Source organism: Rousettus aegyptiacus, unplaced genomic scaffold (genome assembly GCF_014176215.1).
Source record: "Rousettus aegyptiacus isolate mRouAeg1 unplaced genomic scaffold, mRouAeg1.p scaffold_m13_p_5, whole genome shotgun sequence".
In the NCBI taxonomy this organism is placed as follows: Eukaryota; Metazoa; Chordata; class Mammalia; order Chiroptera; family Pteropodidae; genus Rousettus; species Rousettus aegyptiacus.
The window spans coordinates 100,158,182-100,186,031 of NW_023416308.1; the positions used below are offsets into that span (position 1 = coordinate 100,158,182).

The following is a 27,850-nucleotide window of genomic DNA, read 5'->3' on the forward strand; positions in this document are numbered from 1 at the left end:
GTGGGCTTCAGGAAACTATTAGACACAAACTAGTAGATACAAACTCTCAATCTTTTAGCTCAAATTTCTTTACTCTTTCATAAAACTTCCCTGCCTAAATTCCTCCTGTATTTGAGTGTGCTTGGAAACTTGTATTTGTAGACATAGAAAATAAATCTATCTACTTGTACCCAAAGGTGAATACTTTCAATGCAGTAATTTTACTATAGTTATAGCTCTTTATAGTATTAGATATGCAAAATAAACTCATGAAAACTAATAAAATCTGACAATGGAAAGGTTATTGGAGTATTGGTTATTAGATACAAAGACAGTTTTTTGAGATAATTTTCTGCTTTGTTCTATGCTGTAGTGTAAAAATGATTCCATAGTTAAAATCACATGTATCTAACATGTTTCTTGTATGTAAAAATCTGATACATGGTAGTGCCCCCAGTTTTATTCTGGAGACCTCTTTTGTAATTTTCAAAGATAAATAGTGATGAGGTAAACATCCCCAGTTAGGTTTTACTTCCTGAGAGATACTACCTAATTATATTCCTTTAAAGTGACATTAAGATACATGGGTCCAATGGTGATGGCTAGCTAGTAATGATGGCAAAAGTACAAGAATGCAAGGAAAGGAAACCTACTTTTTTTCCCTTTCTCAGGAAATTGGGATTGCAGCTCCAATTTCACAAGTTTCAAGTCTTTGTTCATGTCATGCTCACTAATGTTGGCCAACGCAAGTCACACGACTAAGCCCAAAGTCAGAGGCTGAGGAAATGTACTCTTATCCATGGGGCCGATTGCATTGCGTGCGTGTGTGAATATGTCTGAACAATCTAGTAGAGACCTTCCCTTCCCATCAGTTCTTCAACACTACTAGAACCTTTACTGGTCATTACCCTTTTTACATCCCTTCTTCCCTTCTTACTCTGTTTAGAATTTATATTTCAAAATAATAATTACTCCAGAACCCAGCTTTGGTAAAGTACACCTCTTACTTAGCTCCTGCACTAAAATGACTGTGGCTGGAGCAAAACACAGCCTTGTGGACTGGGCTTTTACAAATTTGACCATGAACCTCAAGTGGACCCTCGGCACTGCCTGGAAATCTGTCTTTCCTTTCCCAGTAAATTCTCCCACTTGTCTCTCTCCCTCCCTCTCAGCTCCTTAGTTCATCGAGGATAGGATAACGTCCTTATAGTCCCGCCACGCAAATCCTCCAGTTTGCCAGCATTGACATCCGCGTGCTCTTCTTTCTTTCCTGTTGACAGAGATGAGCTCTGCTAAAGATGCAGGTCAGCCCCCCATGTACACACTGGTCCCATGCCTCCCGCCTGCTCCGGAATTATCCCTGCCCTCTCTTGGTTCATCAGTTCTTCCTTCTCTTCTGTATCATTCCTCTTCACATGCGAACCTGCTGTTAGGAATCTTCTCAAATTCTCTCTTGATCTCTTCGGCCTTTCCTGTTATTGCCTCCTTCATTCTGCTCCTCTTTATTGAAAAATACCTTAAAACAGTTGCCTTTCTTTGCTATCCCCTCTATCTTCTGTCTTCTCTCGAACTTACTTCAAGCGGGCTGCCCTCGCCAAGGTTACCAACGACTTCCATGCCACTAAACTCTGATGGTTTCATCCAGCAATCCCACTTCTGGGTATATACCCCAAAGCAGTGAAAGCAGAGACGAGAGGATAGTGTACACTCCATGTTCACAGCATTATTTTCAATAGCCAAAGGTGAAACACCCTAAGTGTCCATTGATGTATGAATGGATTTTTTTTTTTTTTAACCTGTTCTTGGTGGGTAGATGTCTGAGTGGTTTCCACTTTGGGGCTATGATGAATAACGCTATGAGCATTTATTTGTGAATCCGATTTGGTGTGGACACGTGCTTTCATTTCTCACATTCTCACCTTCTCTCAAGGCATTCTCACTTACCTTCGGGCACACCACTCTCTAAAAAGCAACTCTTGATGTTTTACAATCTATTACTTGCTCTTTTGAAAGGAAGACTGGGTCTGGGCTTTTCAAAGCGGTGAAGGATCGCCTTGTTCATTTTGAATTCAGTGTTCGAAATCTATTTAATAGCACATTAATTTTTTCTTTCTCTGATAAGGGGGCATCACTCTAATTTGTAATCTCCCCTAAGGAAATGAGTTTTTAAGAACTTCTTAGCACTTTTCTGAGAGAGAGAAAAAAATAATGGGCAAGCCGGTAAGCCATTTCTTCGCATCTTAGTTCATGGTATTACCAAAAGGCAAAGGGTCAAATTCTGCTTTAAATGATCTGATAAAACATCAGGTTTTGAAGGTTTAAAATTCTTATCAGAAATTTTAAAGATGTGAAGGGTTAGCAGAGGTGAATTCAAAAAGTTCTGTATACTTTTGAATTTTTGAGAATTTTAAATCACATATGAACATATGAAAAGTTTGCTGTGGAAAAACCTCTGTTTGGATCCTTTATACAAAGGAAATACTTATTCCCTCATTTGACTATTTGGTAAGTGAATTTTGCATTGTCTGTTTTTATTTTTTGTTGTTTTGCTTTGGTGGTGTTTGCATATAATGTGGTATTTTAAACAGTCCTTCATATTTTCTTTTCTTTAATGAATTGTATATGTTTAAGTAAAACCCACATTTTCAAGGGCATAGCGGGTTGAATAATGACTCCCAAAAGGATATGTCCACATTTCAAACTGCGGAAACTGTCAAGGTGACCTTTTTTGGGGGGGGGGGGGGCGGAAAGGCCTTTGCTAGTGTCATTAAGTTAAGGATCTGGAGATGAGCTCACCCTGGATTGTCCAGATGGACCCTGAATCCAATGAAAAGTGTCTTTCTAAAAGAGCCAAGGGGAGGAGGAGAGGGAAGCCATAGAAGATAGAGGCAGAGATTAGCATTTTACAGCTACAAGCTGAGGAATGTATTAAGCCACCAGCAGCTGGAAGAGCCTAAGGTTCTTCCTTAAGTCCTATAGCACTTCCACTATCTTGATTCTGGACTTCCAGCTTCTACAACTGGAAGAGAATACATTTCTGTTGTTTTAAGCTACAAAATTTGGTGATTCGTCTTGGGGTAGCCCTAGGAAACTAATACAAAGAGGATGCTGGTTTAATGGTTTTACAAAATTCATTTTTTTCATTCTCTGAATTGCCTGATATCTGGGGTTGGGGCAGCCTCTCGTAGGTAATGTATTAGTCCTCCGTCCTGTCTGTCACTGCCTTCTCTGCCCCACCTCGGTCCCCACCATTCCCCTGAGCCGCTGGCTTCTGCCAAGCTCTTTGCTTGAAAACTCCCAGTTCCCCTTCTATTAGCTAATTTCCAAAATCCTGGACAATCTTTTCTTTCAACTGGATTGCGGGCTTCGATCCAGTTCATCAATATGGTACTTACCTCTTCAGATGGCCAGGACAGGGGTCCCAAATTCAAAGTACACGAGATTTCTGGATGTATGAAACAAACAACAATAGTGCAAGAACAAAGCCAAACTCTGGAAGGCAGTAAAAATGGTTACCAAATGCTCTGCCCAAAGAAAATTATTGCTATAAATAGCTGAGAAACTAGTGTTGCCAGATCTGAGTTTTTAAAAGAAGCTGGAAATCTAGATTTTTCTGTAAATCTTATTTTTAAATAAGGCAACTAATTCATAGTAAGACACAAAACAAAACCTTAAAATAACAAGCCAAAAAAAAAAAAAGTGTGTGTGTGCGCGCACACGCACCAAACAAAAATACATCTGTAGGCCCCATGTTTCTTTTTTGAGATGACCTCTGCCTTAAGATGTAAAGGTGTTGGATAGGATCACTCCTATACATTTTTTATATCTTTTAGCGTTCTATACAAATCTCCATCTCCTAAAGCTAGGGAATGGAAGGGTCATCAAAGGTTTTACAGGTTATCAATGCTTTGTTTTGTCTGCTTTGCTGAATTTAACAATACAGAGACGGTTTAACATGTTAAATATTTTATTCACATTGTTTACAAACTATATCCACCTGGAAAACATATGAATCCAAAAATAGATTCTTTTATAGTAATTCACATTTTTTAAAACAAGTTACTTTTGAAGTTAAACTCTAAGCATGGAGGTCCTCAGCCTGTATCGTGTGTGGTTCAGTGCCTTGTCCCATGAAGCTTCCTGCTCTGGCAAAGGGGAAGTCCTGGGCTGTCTACCTAGTTATAGGTCACTATAACTAGGCTTACCTACCAGTGACCCATAAGAAAGGTCAGTGCAGACTTTAACCCGTGAACATTTGCTTGTGTAAATTCACTGTCGCTATTTTTGTCAAGGAAATACGTGTTTTGGAGCCTGAGTACCCGTCAGGTAGGAAGACAAAACAGAAGAGACATGATTTAATTTGCTATTACAGAGTTGTCAGGATATTCTTAGTTCTATAAAGGTTTAACAGCTTGGCTACAGACAGAATCAATGAATAACGATTTTATCAAAGTCGCGTTGACAGCTCGAATCACGTAAATGATGGTGATTTGTGAACCAATATGTCTGTTGACTAACTCTTTGCATATCTGATGCCTCCCACCAATAGGAGAAGATGGGGTGGGGTGGGGGAAAGGAGGGAACTCAGCAAAAATTAAGAATGTGCCTAATTTTAAGTGTATTACTCTAGAAGGATGGTCCTGGGAGTTTGGCTGAGTGGCCGCAAAAATGTTCTGGTTAAGAAACGAACTATCAACCTATGCTAAACCCAGTGATGTACGAGCTCGATGGCTTAGCTCTTTCACTAATTAAGAAGCTTTCCTATGGAATTCGACTTATGATTTAAAATCTACAGTATGTTTGTCTTACCCACATCTCACCCCCTCCTACTATATTAACTACAAACCAATCACTTTTTTCCCCTTTGTGAGCTGCCGCAGTTAAATAAATGTGTGAACACTTTGGAGCCTTTGGAATGGGAGAGCTAGGTGGGTCTAATGGCAGAACTGGATCCTTTTTCTCTGAGCAGCACCAATGGCACTGGCTACTGTGGTTCTGTATCTCTTGATTAGGAGGTAATGTTTGCTCAAGGTACCACAAAAGATCACCCCTCCTCCTCCTCTCAGGTTGAGAAAAAAAAAAGAATTTCTCAAGGGTTGTTGCCATCACCCCCACATAGACAACAGCTCTGAATCCAAATGTAAGCTGAGATGTGGAGAAATTTTATCAGCACGTTTGCAGGTTTAAAAGACAAAAACAAAGACGTTCAAATGTCTGTTGCAATCTGATTGTTTTAAAGGACAGAAATCCATAACATAAGCTCGATGATGGAGCAGATCATAGCTTGTCTTCCTGCCACCCGTGTGCATTTTTTCCAAATTTGTACACTAACCTTCGGTCGACCCGTTCCAAAATTCCCGTTTTATAGTAGTACCTGAGAAAAATAGCAGAAGAGAATCGTGGGGAGGGTTTGCACCTCAGGAAAACAACAGAACATAAACACTCTCCTCCCTCCTCTCAGGTGACAAGGCTGCTCTTTGGTTACTCTGGTATTTTCACACCCTCTTATCAACTTACACTTAAACCTTTCCCAGACATCTTGAAGACTGAACCTCACCACATTCAGTTCAGAATATGTGCGTGTGTGTGTGCGCGTGTGTGTGTGTGAGCGCGCGTGTGCTTGCGTACAAGATGGTGTTTTGCGGGTATGCGTGAGATGGCCTGGATTCAGAGTGATCCTGCAGAAAACTGCCAAAGACGGCGTGTCCCTTTACAAACCATAATCCCACCTGTAACTAAGAACCAAAGTGTTGAAAGTGTTGTCTCATACTCTTTCATTTATCAAAAAAAAAAAAAAAAAAGCTGCAAACACAATTTTTTCTATGGCTGGCCACTTTATATAACTGCCTGAAGGCTCATGGCATCTCATGCTATTAACTTACCTCAGAGCTCTGCTCAACTTTTCATATGTCATTCTGTCATTTTTCTTCCTTTGTCCCCACATCTTTGCCAGGGCTTCTGATTTAACCACCCGAAAAATACCTTGTTCCCTATCTTCCCATTCCAGAATGCCACAGTTTTCTTCAGGAGATAAAAGCAAGTCTCGTACAAATTCCCATAGGTGAGAGCTTTGGAGGCCTTATGAGAAGGAAAAAAAAAAAGTTACTTAATTTTGTTTTTTAAATTATAAGCGTTGCACAACTTCTCATTAACCCACAAGAACTGCTGCTTTGTAGGGCTCTTCCCCACGATTATGATGGAGCGCTCTGCTTAGAACCTTACCGAGCTGTGAAATGTCTGACTTCGAGTAAAGAAATCACAAAACACATTCAGGGCACCAAACTTACGCTGACCAGCAACACTGTGGCTTACAGGCTTTCCTTGCTGTGGAACCATGCACGAATTCTTGCGGAATTAATGAAATGACCATCAAACAATCTTTTCATTCATGCTGGCAGGCAGTGTTGTTATCCCATAGCCACAACTGTCTGGGTGGACCAATCCTATAGTCCTGTTTGTCGTGAAAAGCTGGCATTTCCATTGTTCCACCGTGTTGTGGTAAAGACTGGTTCTGGAGTCCAGCTGCCTGAATTCACCCCTTCCTAGATCTGTAATCATAATCTCTACTTATCTGTAAAATGGGATAATAAGAGTACCTATCTCATGACAGAGGTTATAGGATTATGAGCTAATACATATCGAGTGGCTAGAACCAAGCCTAGCAGACCGATTCTGCACTGGGTGGATCTGCCTCAGTGCTGGGAAAGGCTACCAGAATTGCCAACTCATGGCGTTTTCTCTACTGTCGTCCCTGAGGAGTTCAGTGAGAAGGGCCCTCAGCAGACCAGGACAAATAAACCTTTATTCAGGAATTCCGCATGTTTAGAAAACTGTGTCCTCATTTTAATTTTTATAGTACCATTTCCAAGTGAAAAGAAATAAATGTGAATTTGATTACGTTTATAAAAATCGTCAACTTCTTCACTACCTGCTTTGGGAAGTCACTGGTCCCACTTAAACATTCGGTTTCAGAGCTTGTGAAAGGGGATTACTTTGTCTCATGGTTTTAAGAAATTAGAAATGAAAAGTGGCGTCTCTACACTTACTTGTTCGACTATGACTGGGACAGTCTTGACTTTTGATGCCGCTTGTTTTCAAGCAGCCGGAATCAGCATCTGAAATAGAATGCGTTACAGTAGTAGGAAGCAATCTAGAGGCCACGTTCAGACCTCAAATCACACCAAAATGAGAAAATATTAGTTGAACGATCTTTGTAGTGGACGATACCATGCTAGATGCTTTGGAGAACATTAGTATGTGGGAGGTGCAAAGATGCCCAAGACTCAGTATTTGTCTTTAAGGAACATTTGTATTCAACACCGGGGACCTGCTGCGTGCCAGTTTCTGGGCTCCATGCTGGGGATACAAGATCGACCAAGGTAGACTCAGCCTTGATCACGTGGGATTTAAGGACTAATGGGCAAGGTAAAATGTAAATGCAAATGAAACGAACCATTGTCCGTAGTTTTAAGTGTCAGGAAGGAAAAGAGAGATTGGATGGAGAATGAAGGTGGTGAAAAGCACCTATTGCGACAGAGAGGCCTGGGAGGGCCTCATGAAAAAGAGACATTTACGCTGACAGATGGGTAAAGATGAGAAGGAGCCGCGTGAGTAGGAGGGAGAGAGTGTTCCAGCCCATGCAGAGTCAAGCACGGAGAGAGGACCAGTGAGGCAGGTGTGCAGCGGGCCCCGGGCAGAGGGGTGGATGATGGTGCTGGGGAACCGGGCTGCCAGCAGGTTACATAGGGCCTTCCTTGCAGGCCCTGGTAAAGATTCAGGATTTATTCCTAGAGTAAAGAGAAGACTTTGGAGCTTGACAAGGTCCACACTTTAAGGCCATCTCTCTGGCTAGTGCGTGGAGAACAGACTGGAAGGGGCACAAGTAAAAGCAAAGAGACCAGTGCCTGGCGCTGGGCCTGGCGCATAGTAGGTGTTCAATAAGTGTTCGTCAAATGAATGAAAAGAGAAAGAAAAATGGATGAGGAAAGCAAAGGAGTTAAGGGCTTCAGATTTAGACATGCTAGGGTCATCTGTCACCTTCTAACCTTATCACCTTAACTTCTAAGCTTTAGTTCCTTATCCTGTGAAAAGGCTATGGTACTAGGACTTGTTTTATAGGGTTATAGGAGAGATTACCTGAGACAATGACTGTAAAGATTCCAGCACAGGGCCTGGCTCATAGGAAGCCATGTCACATCCTGGCCTTGAGGCCAGAGCCTTTGTGTGGGGCTCATCAACTAGGAGCAATCATCATCATCATCGTAAAAAAAATGAAAGCTCCAAAGTTTCCTTTCCTAAACATTCCCCATCTGCAAAAGTGAAACAGTGAGGGCTAATTTTCAGAATCAACAAGGCCATCTGAGGTTCTCTTATCACCTTATAATTACAAAGTCAACCTGCTTAGTGAGCTCTGATTTTTTGTAGACACGTTCAACCACAAGCCCTTTAGTGGTTAGTAATTACGATTATTATTGCTAACGGATACCAGTTTGGGGGAGCATCTCTGCTGGCTGGCACTTGCTAGGCACTTTGTATGCACTGTTTCTCGAACTTGCACACGATTTTATAGATAGGGAAACCGAGTCTGGGGGAGGGTCAGAAGTCATAGACCCAAATCCTAGGCTCTGTCCATTGCATTCCTCCTGCTTCTTCTAGTCTGTGATTGTTTCAGGTCATCAACATTTCATGTGGTCCTAAAAGAATGATCACGCCCATGTGCCCAATAGTAGCCTCAGCAGAGCCTTGAGCAGCTCGAACTCAGCTACTTACAGTCTTTGATGGCAGCCTTGGTCTCTTCAGCATCATTAAAAAAGGAATAACCTGAGAAAGAAAAAGAAATCCACAAATTATATCATGCAATCCTCGTTTTCCCTGGCCAGGCCCGGAGAGGAGGTGCTGAGGAGAAGGGGAGTGATTCCCATCTATGGGGTGGTTTTATTTCAGAAGGAACCCTGGAGACAATCTGGCCTTTATTGGGACACCCTGAAGCCAGGCCCAAAAGGTGACAATCTCTCTGTTTTGAAAGGCCATCTGGAGAGAGCCCTCAGGCCAGGTGCCCCAGCAGCCTCTAAGATTCTGAGTGGGCACTGGCTTGGGAGTGAGTCCTGGCTTGGGGCCAGGAGGCCTGGGCTCTGGGCCGGGCCGGGCCACTGACCCCTGTGGGGCCTTGCCCAGTCACTCAGTCTTTGGGCTTGTGTTCCTCATTGACGACATATGACAAAACCACCACTGAGCTCCCCTATGGCTTTAAGAGTCTTTGATCTATGACCTGGCCTCGAATCTCTCAAGACTTTGAATGCTGGTTGGGTGCTGGTCAAAGGAGAAAATAGACATAGGAGGCCACAAGGAGCGTACGACCTGACAGGAGAATGTAATGAGGATTCGGGAGGCTGCCGGGGCCTTGGTCTGCTCCTCTGGAGAATGGGTGGGCTGGAGGTGAAGTAGGAATTTCAGATCGTGTTTTCATGAAGCTGCACAGTCCAAAGGACACCTGCTTTCTAGCTGGGTGTCCTTGAATTTAATTTTCTTTTTTTCTTTAAAAAAAAAATGCACTCAATTTGCTTTCCCGTAAACTGCTCCCTTTTTCCTACAGTCTCCAGTTCTAGCACATGAGAGCTTCCTCTGGGTATCGAGAGATTTTGGTGAATGGGATTTTGGCCAACAGAGTCCAGTGAATGAAAGTTTGCTGTGGGAGTCACATGGCAGGGAAGGACCTGATGGGGTCATGGGGTCCCTCCCCTGAGGTCCCGGCCCCTGGACACCGACCTTGCGAGCGGATGTTCTGCAGTATGCAGTACAGGTACTCCCCGCAGACGCCGGCCGCCTCAATGAACTCCTCCTGCGTCATGCTGCACAGCTGCAGCCCGCTGATGTTGAAGTGGCAGAATGAGATGCAGTTGGTATCCAGCTTGTACTGTTCGCAGCAGAACTGGAGCCATTCCCAGACATGGCGTTTCGTCCAGTACTCGGGGTGGACAGATGTCCAGTATGAGTCGCACGCTACACCAGAGGAGAGAGAAGTGAGGGACAATGGCCCTCAGGGGAGCCTTCGAAAGGCCCCCTGAAAGTGGCTCTAGTTATGTTAACATCCTCACCCTTTGCTCCATGAATTGAAAGCGCCACCAGCCCTAGAGTGTTCTGCTGGGGTTCAGGTCACCTTCTATTCTGCAGTGAAAACCAGAGGGGACTGGATCCAACCAGCGAACTTTGGGGCAGGAGAGGGAATGACAGAGGCAAGAAACCCAGTCGCAGCTTGTGAGTGCCCAGGCCTAGTTTCACTGCTTACAAGGGGAAGAACAAGGCCCATCTGTGATTCAGTTTCAGACAACATGGAGCCAAGAGCACAGGGTTTGGAGCCTGACAAGCCTGGGTTCAAATCTTGGTTCTGCGGCTTTCTACTTGGGCCAGGTCTAGACGTTAAGTTTATGTTCTCATCTGTAAAAGGGAGAAAATATGCCCAACTCACAGAGCTATTATGCAGTTTGAGATTCATGTACATAGGCTATTTGGTACATAGAAAATTATCAATCAGGTTAATAGTTATTAAATTCCTACTGTGTGCCAGGTGCCATTTGAAGCTGATTTGATTTCCTCTACCCCTATGGACAGCTGCCAACACTAGCCATTGGTTTATGCACTGTCTCTGGACATCGTGTGCCAAGGGCCTCTGCCTGGTGAAATGTTGCCCAGAGTCCAATAGGACTTGGACCTCCACAGCAGGCTCCTCTGGGGGAAAAGAAAGTGGAGGAATTTACTGTATTTTTTTGTGTGTGTTTTTGGTGATGTTCTGAAGAATTTCTATTCTGAGACCAGTGCCTCTTCACATCTTCAGAGGAACCCTGTACACACCCAGACAGGGGTGGGCGCCATCCCGTATGGGAGGCTGGGAAGTGGCCGGGCCTGGCTCAGAGCCGAGGCTGAGTGCTCAACAGCCCCGTCCTAATGCCAGGAGAAACAGAAAGGGCGGCAGACACAGGGTACGGAAGGGGCGATGTACCAGGTACTTGGTCAAGCTCTTTGACATGAATAATTCTTGCCACTGCCGTTCATTCATTCGCCCATTCATTCAATAAATGAGCTTCAGGTACCTCACTGGTAAAATGGAGGTAATGATAGCACCTATATCATAGAGTTGTTCTGTGGATTAAATGAGTTCATATATGTAAAATTACTTAGAACAGAGCCTGGAAGATTTTAATGCTATTATTAAAATTATGATCAAACACCTACTATAGGCAAAGCAACAAATTGTGTGCTCAGGATTCACGGTAAGTAAGAGGTTTGGTCCTTGCCCTCTGGGAAGTCACAGATGAGGAGCCCGAGGGTCATGGAGGACTTGCCCAAGATCCCACAGCCAGTGTGTGGTGGACCCGGGATTTGAACCCCAGTCTGAACTTGAAAGCCATGTTCTTCCCACTTTGTCACACTGGTCCTCAGAGGGTCAGCACAGGGAAGAGGTGAACCATGGAGGGAGAGGTGGAGGCAGTCAGAGAGCTAGAGAGAATTAAGGGCCTGAGGAGAAAGGCTCGGATGAGTCCAGAACAGACAAGGTCACTCATGAGCTAGTCTCCACAGGAAATGGCAATGAGGCTACTCTGTTGCCCCCTTCAAATGCTGCATTTGCTGTCACTGTCCCCTGTGGAACTGTGGAGCTTCCTATCCCAGGCAGCTAGGTTTTCTGCCCTGTCAGGTGTACGGCTCCCTAAGCATCCCCCTGAGTGTCAGCATCTCAAGTTCCTCAGATCTTCCCAAAGGGGAAACTGAGGCTCTCTATATAACTCAGAGGCCTTCCAGAAATCTCTTTTCCTACCCTGGTGTAGATTGAGGGGCAGTCAAACTCAAACAATAGATTTTTAAAAATTTATGAAATTTTTAATCAGAATTCTATACACATGAGGATATCAGAGTCGATATTCTGCCAGGATGGCTGAGGCTGATGTCACCTCTACCTGGTGGCTGAGGAGAGCAGTGCAGCAGGTGAGGCCCACGTCTCTTCTCTGGCTCACTGTCTGCTGGCTGGAGCGGCCCACCTGCTCAGGGGGTGCCTCCTGCAAATAGGGTGGCCATTCCCCAGCCTGGTCTGTGCTTTCATGTGCTCATTTCTGGCTTGAGTAAACCTGGGGGGGTGGCGGAGGGGGACTTGACTTTCCTGATATTCTGAGGAGATGTTAGGAGCCTTGAAATTTTTCTGCCCTTGGTGCTGAGCTGAGCCCTGACGGAGATGGGGAGATGGCTATCGGTGCCCTGCGGTCAGAGAACACAGCTCACTCCTTTTCACGGAAAGGCTTCGCCAAGCCCCCATTCCCCTCCCCTCTCCACGTCCACCTCCTCATTATTTTCTTTGGCACTTGAAGGATGACCATGTTGTTTCTGGGAGTCGAGAGGGCCTGAAGGGTTCAGAGAAGGGCCTGGGCGGAGGTGGGCACTGGCACCGGGGACAGGGTTGCTGGCTCAGGCCGCCTCTTCCGCAGCTCTCCTCGGATGCTCACACACAGAGCAGGCTTTGTGTGTGCGGCTGGCCCCTGCAGGGCAGCCAGGGCCGGTGCCAAGCACGGGGCTCACCTTACAGGGAGAGTCCCTCCCACAGCCCCAGGGCCACAAAGAAAATGGCAGTTCTCAGCGACATGGAGGGCAAAGAGACAACTTCATGGGGTGCTTTTCCGTGTGTTTCCACGGTCCCATCCTCACGAGGAGAGCCGCAGAGGTGAGGCTGACAGGGCGAGAATGGCCTGCTTCACCTGGGCCTCTGGTTTCCCGCGCCCCCGTCACTCCCTCACAGTCCTTCCTGGTTCAGCCTCTGTCCACACGTGCTGCCCTTTGCCTAGGATGAGGTCCCCATCTGCCTTCTTCTAACTAATTCCTGCTCACCCTCAAGACCACAGCTCACACCCCACTTTGGGAGTCTGTCCTACCTACGCAGCCCCCCATCTCAAGTGCCCTTCTTAGAAGGATTCACACTCTCCCCTTCCCCAGATATTGGGCTCCCTGAGAGGAGGCAGGCTCAGCTTCGCGGGCCCCGAGTCAGGGGTGCTTAGAGCACTGCCTAGCCCAGAGAGTGTGACTGACTGGATGGATGCCAGGTGGTTTTTATAGCCAATTGACAGTGAGGAAACTGAGGTTCTGGGAGGTTATATGAGTCTGCCAAAGCCACACAGCTAGTCAGGAAGGGAGTCAGGCCCCAGGCCAGCTCTCCCCTCTGTGTATGTGGGAGTTTTACATCATATCATGCCTCACTCTACTTGGTTGAGGAGGACTAAGTTGGACACACATCTTGAAGACTGACTGAAAAAGATTTGATGAATGCAGACGTGTGTGTGTGTGTGTGTATACACATACATACACATTCTCTCTCAATATAATCTAAATTTGAAAAGTCAGAAAAAGGATTGAGAGACATGATGACAATGTTTGCAACCCCAGTGAATGACCCAAAGAAGAGTCTTTTGCTCCTTGGAAGAAATGAACTCAGAGCAAATGAAAGAAAGGGTAATACACACACAGAATAGGTTACCTTTAATCTGGAAATGTAAAGTGTTTCCTCAATGCATCTACCATTTATAAAATAATCTAAACTTTGTGGAGGAGCTGAGCTCTGAGACCCTTTTACCAATGTCTACCAGTTAGGGACGATAGCACCGAGTGCCTGGTAGACTCCATCCAAATGTCCACGGGCCACCGTTAAACAGTGGGCTTGGACAGCTCCTCTGAAGTGGGAAGTGGGTCAGGACTCTTGTTTAAGGCCAGCTGTACTGGGAAGAAGAATTGAAGAGCTAAAAGAAGCAATTCTGGGGGAACTGCCACAAGTGGTGTGCTATAAACTGGGATTAAATTCGGAAGGAGCCCATTTGATCTCGGAAGCTAAGCAGGGTCAGGCCTGGTTAGTACTTGGATGGGAGACCACCTAGAAAGACCAGTTACTGTAGGCGTAAAACATAAAAAAATAAGGGATTGTAAATTGACAAGGTCTTTGCAAGGGTTCCCTCACCTAAAAAATTAAACAAATAAATAAATAAAATTAAAAAAATAAATAAATTCAGAAGGAGGACTTGAGCTTTCAGAGCTGGGCTGGCCCACAGAGTCAGCAGGTGACATTCATCTCCGAAGTGACCTCAGGAGGGGACGGTGGGAATTAGAAAGTTCATGCCAAACTGACAGCTGCTGCCCAACTCTGCTTGGCCATTGCCGGGCGGGAAGGTGGGCCCTGTGTGGCCAGGCCCAGACCGTTATGTGAAATTTCATGAATTTTAAATGCTAGCGAGAGTTTTAATTTTTAAAATACACTCTGACGGCCAAACAAAACTCTCCCATAGAAAATTTCACATGTTTTCAGGCAGCTGTCTCCTTTGAGATTATTGTTTAGAATGGGCACGCTACAGTTTTAATTTTTTTTTTTAGTTGAATAGTATTTTCTTCAAATTAAAACTTATTTAGAAAAAAAGGAGCACTGCTTTTCTGGAAGTTGAGATGAAGGTACTAGATGGCTTCCTTCCTTAGCTCCAGAAGGCTCCTTGAAAATCTCTGCTCTAGCACGTGAAACCAGGGTTCCTGTTATTTGGATTCCCCCCAAAAGTTGAAAAAGTACATGGTCTGGCATTTCATGGACCTGCCTTCTTGGGACTTATCTGTAATGTGGGAAAAATGGGCCCTCCCTCACCATGCTGTTGAAAAGATTAAATGAATTAAAACATGGAAGGTGCTTAAAACAGGAGAGGAATGGAGTAAGTGTCCATTAAATACCGTCCACTTATACTTGTTAATATGGGGGCTACCCATAGCACTACTTTAACTGCATTTCCTCAGATGCTTCTAATATGTTCTCTCTCTCTCTGCCCGCCCGCCCGTGTGTGTGTGTGTGTGTGTGTGTGTGTGTGTGTGTGTGTGTGTGTGTTTAGGCCCACAGCTCTGTCCCTTTCCAGAGTTTTAGGTTTATTTTCGTTACAAAAAGTGAGGATACTATATACTTAATCATGCCAATTTGTCCTTGTATTGCTAGCATGAGTTAGGTGTTCAATGCTGTTCAAAATATGGGAACACAGGTTGAAGCTGTGTGACTTTATAAAATGCTTCATGATCAGGACATACTCTGGACCCATACTTCTGAAACTGGAATGGAAGTGTAGGGGCTAAGTCCCCAGGGTAGACAGAGGGCAGCAGGGGTAACTGAAGCCCATGATAACTGAAGCCTGTGCACCTTTAGTGCAAATGCCAGAGAGTGGATCCATTATTCCCACTGCCATCTTTGCTGTGGACAACTTGATAGTTTCTCAGTCATATGCAAAGTACTTTTAAAAAAAATTGTAGGCAAGTCCCGCCATCTCTCCCAATTGCATTGCTGCCCCCAAATCCTTTCTGTATATAAATGTTGGAGCCAACACTATTCATTTTTTTGGAGCCTCACTTGAAGCAAGAATTTAGGGGGAGGTTTGGACTTTTTTTTATTACAACAAAATAGATATGGAGCAGAATGCAAAACCTGTAGATTGCAGAAGTGCTTCGAGCTTAGAGCTTTGAGTTGTGTCCCTCGATCCTCTGGCAGACAACCTGATTTCACCTCTGCTGATCAGGGAGCATTGATGGGAAAGTCTGTGAAGCTAAATGAACCAGACTCTTGTTCCCATCCTCCATCCTAGGGTTCTGTCATCTGGCTCGGCGTGAAAAGGACTTTACAATGGGAGTCGTAGGACTGTGCAGAGTAACTGAGCTTGGGCTGTGGCGATGGACCTTCCTAATCTGTGGTCCTGGCTCTTCAACTTATTAGCTGTGTAGTCCTTACAGTGTCCTAACTTCTCTGGACCTCAGCTCCCTTCATCTGTAAAATGGGAATAATAATAGTGCTTACCTCTAAGGAAGTTCGCTGTGTGAAAAGGTAAAGAAATGATATGTGGAGAGAACTTAGCTCAGATATCTAGATGGCAGTAGCTTTTGGTATAAGTCACTTATTAATAGTCATTATTTTGGGACTACATTCGTTCCCAGGGAAATAAGACCTTCCTTCCTGGGCCTTCAGCCAGCCTAGCTGAGGGACAGCCAGAACAAAGCCAGCCCAGGGGTCAGCTTGGGAGAGGCAGACAGTCTATGTCAGAGGAGGCCGGAGTTAGACAGCTTCCACCGACCATAATTAGCATGATTTATTAGCATGGGGAATTGGGAAAGTTTTTTGCCCAGGGCAGCACTGAAGAGAGCCAGTGAGTGAACTGGATAGCAGGGCACCATCAATTGCATCTTTGTCACCGAGAGGAAGGACTTTACGAGGGGAAACCTGAAATGATAAATTGCTTCTAGGTTTCCTTCCAGAGCAGGTCCAGCCCTTCTTGGCTTTCCTTCCAAGCTTGTGGAATGATTTAGACCAGGAGATGGAAAAGAAAAAAAAGCCCAGAGCAGTGTAATAAACTGGAGGGAGAAGAGACGGGAAAGGATGGCTGAGGTGTGTGGAGATAACAAGGGGTGAAAAGCACCAGCCCCTCAGTGGTCCTGGCCCAGAAGCCCCAGATGTGTGCAGGACGGGCCAGGGTGGCAAACAGTGAGGCTTCTCCCTGGGGTGTCCTGCAAGGTGACTATTGCCACAGCACTCACCTCAGACTTTCCAGTGATCTTGTACTTACTTATCTGCTTTTGATTTAGAAATTCTTAGACTCTTACTTTTGCATGTGCTCTCAAACTTCTATGAATCTTGCTTAGAAAAGCCCTCAAGGGACCCAAATAACTCTCTCCCTGATCTTCTGGATAGTAAAAACAAAAATCAGTGGGTTTTACACCTTTTAAAAAAAGTTCTTTCTTCAAATAAAGTCTCCCATTGTGTAATAATAGCCAATAGATTTGTTGAGTGCTTAGTATGTGCCAGACACCATGATACACTCTGAGTTTTCTCATGCTATCCTGAACACAATGCTATCAGGTCCTAGATCACTCTACCCATCTTACAAAGTAAATAAAGAAAGTAAGGCACAGAGCCTGAAGTCCCTTTTCAAGGTCACACACAAGTGGCAGAGCTGGGAGTAGGTCACATAGGTATCTTCCAGCTCCTGTCCCCAAGGCTTGATAGCCACTATGCTGTGCTATCTTCAGAATGAAAGTACAGGAGCCTTGCTTAAGGGAAAGAATAAAGAAGCTGGGGAGCTGGAGCCTGTCTTTTTCAATTGTCCCCGAGGGACCTTCCAGGAACTCCTAGAGCTGCCCCAACCTAGAAACCCTGCTGCAAAGTAGAAACAAAGATTCCAAAGCAAAGGGGGCACTACGTGTGGGCGTGGCCACCTTGGCCATGGGGGATGGGGGAAGGGTGTGTGGAGGTTAAGGGTGGAGTTCCAGAAAGTAGGCCTGAGGCCAGGATGCTCCACGGCTTGTTCAATGCTTGGCTGCTGGAACTCGATTGCAGAAATAATCTTTTAAAAATATCATATGCATGTGAAATATGCACAGCAACCCCTTTGACAATTTTTTTCAGTATTTGTAATTTTTTTTAAATTTTATTTTAAGAGCCAAAGGGAAGGCCAAGGCAAATGAATGAAATTCTGGAATATTTTGCAATCTGACTGTCCACTCCCAAGCCTGCCGTACAGCCACGCAGAAGTCCTCCTTTAAGAGCAGATCACATCTTTTGCAGTTAGCACGGAATCAGCTACCCTCTGTGAAAGCCATTTGAAAAGGTTGTAAGAACAGCTGGTTTTCCTAACTATGTTGAGTATTTCTGCCTGCCCTCTCAGAGACATCATTTGACCAGTGGGCACATCATTGCTTTCTCCTTTTCTCTCCATTTGGTCTCGAATGCCTGAATTGTCAAAAATTCTGAATTGGAAAGGTCGAGATGGAGACCTTTGCTGCTTTTGTTCAACATGAGAAATGAAGAGAGGAGAGAGAAAGCTACTATTCTATTACCTGGGAGTCGCCAGCTGTTTCCAGCTGTGGTAAGCATCTCCCAAGAGCCAGGCTCTTTGCTACGCACTTGGTGCGTGGAAACTGTCAGTCCTTCCAGCACTAGGAGGCAGACACTGTTCCAGCTGGGAAAAGTAAATCTCAGAGGCCTTAGATAAAACCCACCCAAGGTCATGGGGTTGGTAAGTGGCAGGGCCGGCCCTTGAGCTTGGCTTCTAACAGGAAGCTGCCACTGAGACAACCCTGAATTTGAAATGGAATCTCCCCTGAGGTAGGAGAGGTATCTCAGAGCCCGCTGACCGCAGAGCGTGTGGAGTTCGCAGAGGGATGTAGGGGAGCTTTTCAGACATGCAAACTGATGTGTCGTCGTCTCTCTGGGTGAGAGGAAGACAAAAGGCGCCACCAGGCTGTCCTCCCACAAGTGTGCTCCGACGAGAGCCAGCGCCTAGGAAGCTCACCCAGGTGCCCACTAGGGACTTCCAAACTTTGACCTTTAGGAGGTCAGAGACACTCAGCTCCTTCTGAAGTGCAGACGGCCAAATGGCCATCAAAAGTCTGGTTCCTCCTTCTGCTAGGAAGCTGGATCACTCCTGGGGGCTATTTTATTCCCATTGGTCTCTCACCTTGGTAGGAATTTCTGTTCTCTCAATGGGTGATGGGGGAAGAGAGCTGTATCTACGATGTTGCCTGATGCAGAAATCAGAGAAGCTTCTGCAAGAGATGCTCGCAATGACCTGGTTCAACCCCTCTTTACACTGATGGAAATACAGAGGCCTCAAACAGGAGAAGACTGTGTCTGTCTATCTAAGATTGTCGGATTTAAGCCACATTGGCAATTGTATTCGCGATCGAATTGATTAATTCTTCATTTTTTTTCACTATGGTAAAACACACATAACGTAAAATTTACTGTTTTAGCCCTTTTTTAAGTGTACAGGTTCGTGGCATGAAGCATATTCATCGTTGTGCAACCATCGCCACTATCCATCTCCGAAAGCTTTTCATCCCGAACTGAAACGAATCCTTCCTCTTAGGACACTTCTGTGCGCTTGCCATGTGCCTGCCTGTGTCCCAAACACCTCACACTTATTAACTCATTTCCGCCCCCCATAACAACTCTCTAAGGTAGGCATTATTACTACCTCCATTTTACAGTTGAGAAAACTGAGGAGCGAGAGGCAAGATGACACAGTTATTAAATATCAAAGCCAGACTTAGCATTTCGGGAGCCTGGTTCACGTCCAAGCTCTTGACGGCTGCAGAGGCTGCTGCGCTGACGCCTGGGATAGCGCACGGGGCAGGCGGCCGATCCACCCCCTCCCACCGCCACCCCAGTTGCCACCCTGCAGACTAGGCAGGAAGAGGGGGCTCCCAGGATGGCAGGTCGTGGGTGGAGAGAAGGATCAGGAGCTGGGCCCACCATCGTGGGCCACATGGAGAGGGGACGTGGATGTGAAAGCCACCACCATATTCCTCCTTCGAATTTAGCCTCTTCATCAAATATTGAGGGGAAGAGATCGAGTACATTTCTCATCGCCTCTCTGGGAATGACGCGTTTCTTAGGGCTAAGGGAGAATTGTAGTATGTATCTGAATGAATCAGGTTGAAACGCAGTTACCTGGACCCTTCAGATCAGGGTGCCAGTTGCCATGTGTGTATGCGCGCAGGGGATGGGGGTTGGGAGTGGGTGCACCACTGAGTTATATGGGTAAGGGCCTCCAGCCTGTGTGTGCAGCCCTGGCCTCTGGCCTGGAGGCTGGGGCTTTCTTGTGGTGGTGGACATTTCACAGCATCCTCGGAGGCCTGGCCTTTCCTGGACTCTTCCCTCAGGGAATGTTGCCTTCTGCCTCCTGAGCCAGCCTCCCAGCTCTGAACGTGGACTCCCGCAGGCCACAGGCCACAGGCTGGAGTGCACAGGGTTAAGGCTCTTCGAGGACTGAAGGCTTGATTAGCAATTGCATCACCGCCTCCCAGCAGGGTGTGCACCTGGGTGCTAGCAGTCTGGCTAGGTTTGCTGTGAGGTGCAGTCACCCAAGCACCTGGGGAAAGAGGCCCTCAGAGGGTTTCTGGGGCGGAGCTCAGCTGGCCTCTCTTTGGCAGGGGATTGGCACAAGACCCTGTGCTTCCTTCTCAGGTGGCGAAAACTGGGGTGAGAGAGGAGGAAGGGTAAGGAGGGTGGCCTGGGGGCGTGCTCCTATTTCCTGAGCACTTGCTTGGGCCGGGCTACATATTTTACACACTTTGGCTCTCTTAATCCTCACAGTAACTCTCATCATTCCTGCGTTAGGGATAAGGAGATAGAATCTCAGAGAGTAATGATAATATTAATGCCAATAACCACAGCTCTATGTCATTTATAAGATGACCATGTAGGATAATTAAGAGTTCAGGTGCTCGAGTCAACTTGCATGAAATTTAACTAACATTGAGACTTTGGGCAAGTCACTTAACCTCTCTGTGCCTCAGTTTTTTTTATCTGTAAATTGGGAATAATAATTGTTTGTTTCTCATAAGGCTTCTATAAGGATGAGATGGGTGCTTGGCACAGGGTCTGGTGCATAGCTAGTACTCAGTATATGTTAGCTAAACCCATGAAGATCAAGCAATAACAGTGTACTAGGCTATGGGCTAAGCATTTCTTTCCACTATGTTGTTTAAATATAGTAACTTCAAGAGAGTGGTATTATCATCTCCATTTTACCTGTTAGCAAAATGAAGTTCAGGGAGGTTAGCAGAGTCTCCCAAGGCTTCAGAGACAGGAAGGGGTCAGGGTGAGGGTTCCAGTGCTGTCTTCTCTGCAGGAGCTGCCCTGCCTTCCGCCCAGGCCTCCCCTGGCCCTCTGCACTGAACACTGGTGAGAGCTTGCATTTGCAGCCCCCCAGCATGTGCTTGTCACCCGCCCGAGGCCAGCACCACTTTCTGCCCCAGCCCATGTCAGCTCAGATGGGCTTCTCCAGATGTACGCACCTGTCTGATGCTCAAAGGTAGGATAATACTCTTCGTTGCTGAACAGATCGGTCCACGACATCAGGGGGTCGCAGAAGGACGTGTTGGGCAGGAAGGCGCTGCTGTGTGTCACTGAGTCCAACATCACCCTGCAACAGCGGGAGAGGCTGTGAGGAGGCAAACGACTCCCAGGAGCCACCCCGCAGGAGCCCACAGCAGGCCACCCTTGGTTTTAATAATGAGAGCAAACACAAGCCGGCAGACTCCTAGGAGCCAGGCACCCTCCCCCCCACCCCATGTACTTTCCACGATGACATCAATTAATCCCGTGAGGTTTGTTCCCCATCCCCATTTCATAGATGAGAAAATTGAGGCTGAGGGGCTGAGACGATCGCCTGTGTAACATGACCAGTAAGAGGCAAAGCCGTATTTGAGGATCGGGGCTCTTATTATGCAACATTTCCTGTCTTTACTTTTCCTATTTACTCACATCTGACCCCTGAACTCTGGCTTATAATGTCTTACAATATGCTTCTGAAAAACAGGGCAAGAGTTGTTATAAACCCACAAATGCTTATCCAAAATTCTGAAATCTGAGAGCTCTGAAACCGAAAGTGCGCGCGCATGTGTGTGCGTGTGTGTGTGTGTGTGTGTGTGTATGTGTGTGTGTGTATTTGGTGCAAACTTATTTCCCAGCTAAAAATAGTCCTGAATCAATGTTACAGAGTTTTATATACTGTTATATATATGTTAATCTATGCATCTATATAAATATATACATTATATGCTATATACAAATGATGCATATACAAACTATATTCTATATAGTTTTATAACTATAGTTACAATTTTATTTCTTCTACCTGATGGCTAGTCATGTGACACACTGCAGGAATATTAATGTGTTTAAGGAGTCGTAAAAGGAATATCTGGAGAGGAGTATTCTGCGTTCTGCAGTATACGCACTGTATAACCTTCCTACTGCCTGCAGAATTCTGAATTCTGCAGCGCATCCATCCTGGGGTTTTGGGTCAGAGAGGAACCATCAAAACTATTACACACATTCCGTGCTGGACTCCGTGCTGAGCACTTTAGAACTTTACATTCTTTATTCATGGTCTCCTCAAAACTACCATTCTGAGACAGGTTCTGGTACTTGTTCCATTTTATATATGAGGGATGGACATTGTGACATACCAGGTAACATAATCCAAACCACTGAGCTCGGTGGAATTTGGGCGACAGCCCCAGCTGGATGCATTTTTTTTTTTTTTTTAAATAAGAAAACACCTACAGCACCTGTTCTTCCTAGATGGTCTCCCATCTAAGTACTAACCAGGCCCAACCTTGCTTAGCTTCCACGATCAGATGGGGTTGAGCACACTCAGGGTGGCAAGCCTGTAGTGGATGCATACTTGCTCACACAAGTCTCATCCTGCAAGTTTCTCTTCGCTGCTTCCTGTATTCCCACAAGTCAACAACAACAAAAAGATACATGTCTAGTGGATTATAAAAATCTGTTTGCCCAGCTTCCCTTTTCTTCTTCTTATAGTAATGTTGATGAAATAGGGTGTTCCTACTCTCACATTTTGCAAAGGAGACACAGCAGCTCAAGATCACACAGCTGGTAAGTTTCAGAACAGAGACTGGATTCCGGGTCTTGGGATATTGAACACATGGGATTCTAAGATGGCCAGGAGCTTATCAATCATCTATTCTAGTGTTTTCCCAACTTTAGTCATCTGTCTACCGTTACGATAATTTACTTAATATATTTTTAAAAATCAATTCCCTTTTTGTTTTAACATAAATACATTTGTTTGAGAGGAAAACCTTGTATCACCACTATAAATAAAATGTCAGTATTTTTTTAAACACACATAACAATTAAAACATAAGCATTGAAATGAAAATTGTTCATCCGTGCACCACCTAAATTAGAAGTTAGCAAAATACAAACTACAGGCCCATCCAGCTTACCACCTATTTTTGAGTGGCTTGCAGCTAAAGACTTATTTTATATTTTTAAATGGTTACATACTAAATGGTTATATAAGCACGGCCATAACATCACTGATGTTATCTTTTGGCCTGCAGATTCTAAAATATTTGCTGTCTATTCCTTTAAGTAAAAGTTTGCCCCGTGTGTCACGGATGGCATGAGTAGCACATGTTGGAAAATACCGAGTCGGTCGCATCTTTCCCCTCACCTCGTCATTCTACAATTTAGAAATTTAAGGCTCGGGGAATTTGTGGCACTTGCTCAAGGTCACACAGCCAATGGCATTATAATGTATGAAGAGAGTTCTTAAGTTTTCTGACTCTTGACTCATCTGTGTTTCCTTCTAAAAACACTCATGGTCACATCTGCCCGCAGACACATCCAAGGTATACTAACATATCAAATAGGACCTTAGTACCAAGAGGGGACTGAGTTGTGAGGTTACAGAACCAAAGACCAATTGCTTGGGGGGGGTTGCAAATCGACCAGAATAGTTAGCATCAAATATGCATGAGAATTGCGCTCCTGACATAGATAAATAACTGAGTTCAAATTCTCACAGGTAGGCACCTTTCTGTGCCATTAAGAAAGAGTCACCAGACCCCACGGAGAAGTGTCCTCCCAGAGAGGGTTAACTGCAGGGCGGATTATCATGTTCATGGATCTCTCCCTGGGAGTTGTATCAAACAGAGGTCAAGGCTGCCTGGGTTTGGACTCTGATTTTCCCACGGATTGGCTGGTTTTATATCCTGAGCAGGAGGCAGGATAAAGAGGGATGGGAGTAGGAGGTTATGAGAAAGGGAAAGGCCCCTGGAGCACAAAGTTCCTTCCACTTTCTGGACTTGAGCTCAGGAAAGTTCCCCTAACTGAGTGCTCCAGGTAAAAAGCCCCTTCCCCTCTGGGCCCCATGAGGAAGAAGATGGCAGACTTCTGACATGTCCTTCATGGTGGGTTTGGAGAAAGGAGAGGTGCACTCCACATGGAAGAAAATAGAAAACCATCCCCAGGTCGTCAATGTCCGTAAGAAAGTCCTCCAGATAAAAACGCGACAGCAGGAGTGAGTGCTCCCTCATCTACACTGGACGTATGGCTCGTGAAAGTCAGTTGGTAAATTGAATTTAGTCGTATCAAAATTAGGAATGTTCTTGATGAAAAAGGAAATTTACCACTCTTAAGAATTTTTTTTTTTCCCTTATGCCAGATCACTCACTTGCTCTGTAATCTCTCTAGTGCCTTACACAGAGCTATATCTGATTCCCTTTGTAATTCCTTCTATGGCCAATGAGACCCATTAAATTTTCTTAAAGGGCTCTCTCAGTTGTATAACGTGCTGTTTTTCTTCTGCAGTTATTTCTTGCTTTTCGGGAAAATGTTTTTATAAAAGCAACAGAAGGTTGTTTCTCCCCGCTATTGCATAGGAGGGGATATTATTAACTTGGACTTTCCACAAAAGACCTGGGCTGCCTGGCCAGCATGCTCTGGTGTGAGAGTTCAGGAATAATGGCTGCTTTGTGTTCAGTAGCCCAGCTTCTTAAGCCCTCTAGGATCCTTGCAATATATGAACATTTTAGCTCTTAAGATTTTTTTAATGTCGGCGGGACAGAGTGGGCAAGGACATTGAGGCCCGGTGATGGGTAGGGCCAGGCCTGAAGTGAGATCATGCATTCCTAGTGGGGGCAATATTGACCCCAGAGGGAAAAAATTTCTTCTTGGGGATCAAAAAATCGTAGCTGTTATTATGTTTTATGAGCCTCCAAGGAGCCATAGTACATTAACGATACGCAGTATTTCTATGGTATTAACATTTCATGGGGGGGAGGGAGACATTTAAGAAAAAATTATCTAAGAAATCTCCTTGGTGGAGGCGATAACAAAAAAAAGAGTTGAGTGTCACTAGGTCAGACCTAGAGTCAGCAGCAGGACAAGAAGGAGGTATCTAGGGAGGGTCTTAGGCCTGCTGTTCTAGCTGCACTGGCTGGTCTGTCGTCATGGAAAGAGCACTGGACTGGGAGTCATGATTCTGCCTTTGCACCTCTCCAAGACTCAATTCTTCATCTACTAAATGAACATACTGACGAGGCGGACTCCAGGCTGCGCCTTAGCTCTGTGATTTTCTTTAGGCACCCTCCCGACTAGGCCAGCACACCCAAACACGTGCACTCATCCATGTCCGCATACATGTTGGTTGTATTTGGATATTGTGGTCGAGCAAGCTCATCAGACCACTACCAGCAGATGTTAAACTTTTAGCTCTGAAAAGGCCCCTCAATTTCCTCTCCTTCCGTTCCTCCTTTCCCCATGACTTGCAGCAGTGGGTTCCGGATATTCTTTACCTGTGTTATCCAGGCCCCTCATGCATTCTGAACCCTCGCTTACTGCGTATCAATGGACCCACAGCTGTTGGAATCAGTTTCCCCAAATGTGGACACCATTCTAACTGCCTAGTAAGTAGGAGAGCATCAAACATAATCCACACAAGGGGGAAGGATCGGGTGGGTTCCCTTTCGTGCATGAGAAAGGCTGGCCGCAGGTACCTTTCAGAACGAGACAGCGATGGCATAGAGGTTGAGGTCCCCGATGACTCCAGGGCCTTCCTAACCCTTTTGAGAGCTGGCTCACTCACCCAGTGTGCACAAGAAGACTCCACACAGTCAGAGGGACAGGCCTGTGGACTTCTCACCCTACACAAATCAGAGGCAGCCATCACAGGTGTGGTGCCCATGGCCTGAGTAACCGGGCACCTCTGCTCAGCCTTCCAGAGAGAGAGGGAAGGAGCAAACCACCCAGCCTTGGCCTGTTTGCTAGAAGAGGAAAATTCCTTCCTGACCCTGGCAGAGATCATCAACGTCACTCTGGCCATGTGACCAAAAATTCACCCAATTAAGCATCTACACATTGGCTGTTTATGCACCAAAACATTACCTGGTAGAACCAGGCTGTGAGGGTATAAAGCAGGGGTCCCCGCCTTCAAGGCTGTGGACTGGTACTGGCCCGTGGTCTGTTAGGGACCAGGCCGCACTGCAGGAGGTGAGTGGAGAGCGAGCGAGTGCAGCTTCACCTGTGTGTGCAGCCGCTCCCCAGCGCCAGCATCACCACCTCAGCTCTACCTCCGATCACCAGGCACTAAATTCTCATAGGAGCACTGGTCCCTGGTGCCAAAAGTGTTCGGGACCGCTGATAAAGGATCCCACCATCTGAGCAGTCTTATTGGGAAGAAAAAATTTTTTTTCTTCCTTCTAAGCCACAGTGACACCAGAATGTCCACGTGGTCCTGAGTTCTGTGGGCAAGGCAGGGTCGATCTCCCACTCTTTGGACCTCCCAAGAAGGGACACATGGAGGAAATCCCAATGGACTATTTCAACACTTGCCGTTAAAGAATTGTGGGTTGGGTGCTTGAGTGTTTGTTCTTCTGGGAGAAACCAGAACAGCTGGGAGAACTGACTTGCTGACGGCTTGCCAAGGGATTCTTCCCCTTTCTTTAGCTTGCTTAGGGAGCTTGGTAGTTCGTTTTTAGTTGTTTTACTGAAGGCACAGCAAAGACGCACAAAAGGTATTCCATACAGTTTACAGTGAGCTCCAATGCAAAGCTTGTCCGTTTTGGATTAAACCCATTGGGGATTCAATTCTACCTCAGCCACCCACAAGTCAAGAAACATGGGACACATGTTTGGGACACATGCTTCTTACTACTCGGCCTGTCAAAATTACTTTTGTTTCATACGAGGTGTGACATATAAAAATCCTGACCACCTCCGAGCTCATCTCTAAGATGAGGATTTTAACATGAACTTGTCACAGTGTCCCGAGGATTTAATAAAACTAGATAATATATGCAGAGGACTGGGTACAGGACACAGATTTATTTCTTGGGGGAGAGGTGTGGAATTGATCATCATCGGTGTATCTAAAAGGTTGTTATCGGAGGACTTCTGAGGGAAGAAGCCAACCAAACTGTGAAAACGCCCGCTGAGAACACTGAATCATGAAAAACATTCTCACAGGGAACATGAGGACAAGAGAATGAAGCTTTCACTCAGGGCGGCAAACAACCCCTTTTCATGGGTGGTTAGACTGAAACACAAAGCTGTCTCCCTAAATCGCTTTACTTTTCTAGGCTCAGTTTCCTCATCTGTAAAACGAAGAGGTTGTACCTAGTAATCTCTGACATCCTTTTGGGTTTGTAAAATTATTTAGCACATCCGAAAGTCAGTCTGCAGCTTCAGTTTGAGATGAAAAGCATGTGTTACCAGAGGCTACCAGCAGGGGGAGCATGCATAGGTTCCCCCAACCCCACCGCCTCGTCCCCCAGCCCCATAAACTGCAGAGCCTTTGAAAAATGTCTGAGAATATAGTGGGAAAACCCTAATCATTGCATTTCTGGAAGGATTCTATACTGAGGTGGTGTGAGAGGACAAAATAGGTTTCTTTTAAGCTATTCCATACAGACCAATTCCTGAAAAAATGCCCCATATAGTAATAAGACAGCTTATTTTCTCTGTATTAAAGTGGGGACCAAGAGCCGGCCAATGGGGAAAGGAAGAATTTAGCCAGGGGGAGGTGGGCTTTCCTTGAAGCTGAAGGTCTTTTCAGGGTAAGATCCAGCTTTCCTTCCTAAAGATAGCGTTACGAAGCATGGAGAATTGAGTGCCTGTACACATTCCCTCTGAGTTCCCCTTGGTTTAGTCGAGCGATCCAGAGGGAGTGGGGGCTCCTGAGGGGAGGGTGGGTGGCTACACAGCTTGAGGAGGCAAAAATGTCTCTCTCAGGCGAGCAGTGAAATCCCTGTCACACAGCTCCCGGGAGACGCCGTGACTGACAGAACTGGTAGGTGGACTAACAGACTGAAGCTGGGGACCGACAAACAGACCCAGGCCCCGGCCCGAGCCTCTAAGCCCTGACACCCCTTACAATCCATCCAAAAGAGCAAAGAAAAGGTGCTTACGTGAGGACAGCGGTGACTAGGTCCAAAGAGGAGGCTTTCAAGGCAAGAGAAGGCAGGTGCTCCCAGCACCGGCGTACAGTGGAGATAAAGGCACCTGTAGCCTTGTGATATA

The 27,850-nt window shown here is 45.7% G+C and overlaps 1 protein-coding gene and 1 pseudogene across 4 annotated transcripts; both read right to left on the reverse strand.

The window, feature by feature from the left end:
- Window positions 1–3,736: 3,736 nt before the first annotated feature.
- ELF5 (E74 like ETS transcription factor 5) lies at window positions 3,737–27,850 on the reverse strand. 4 transcript variants are annotated; one of them, XM_016133098.2, is made up of 7 exons: window positions 27,739–27,850; window positions 20,815–20,942; window positions 9,745–9,978; window positions 8,749–8,799; window positions 7,026–7,094; window positions 5,862–6,057; window positions 3,737–5,353 (listed from the first exon to the last, which is right to left on the reverse strand). In XM_016133098.2, the coding sequence occupies exons 2-7, from the start codon at window positions 20,936–20,938 to the stop codon at window positions 5,257–5,259; spliced, it is 771 nt and encodes a 256-aa protein (XP_015988584.1). In that variant the 5' UTR covers window positions 20,939–20,942; window positions 27,739–27,850; the 3' UTR covers window positions 3,737–5,256. The 4 variants fall into 4 exon arrangements, with proteins under 4 accessions (XP_015988584.1, XP_015988583.1, XP_015988585.1 ...); XM_016133097.2 differs by lacking the exon at window positions 27,739–27,850 and adding an exon at window positions 25,330–25,563; XM_016133099.2 differs by lacking the exon at window positions 27,739–27,850 and adding an exon at window positions 25,419–25,522.
- On the reverse strand, window positions 22,081–22,199 carry LOC118603145 (annotated as a pseudogene).

What these genes read in the sequence shown, in the direction of transcription:
- ELF5 (XM_016133097.2), bottom strand. Translation starts at nt 25,517, where the DNA reads ATGGGCACCACACCTGTGATGGCTGCCTCTGATTTGTGTAGGGTGAGA. An exon ending in TACCTTTGAGCATCAGACAG is followed by an intron (nt 9,979 to 20,814) that starts GTGCGTACATCT and finishes CCTCTGGTGTAG; the next exon opens with CGTGCGACTCATACTGGACA. An exon ending in AAGTTGAGCAGAGCTCTGAG is followed by an intron (nt 5,354 to 5,861) that starts GTAAGTTAATAG and finishes TATTTTTCTCAG; the next exon opens with GTACTACTATAAAACGGGAA.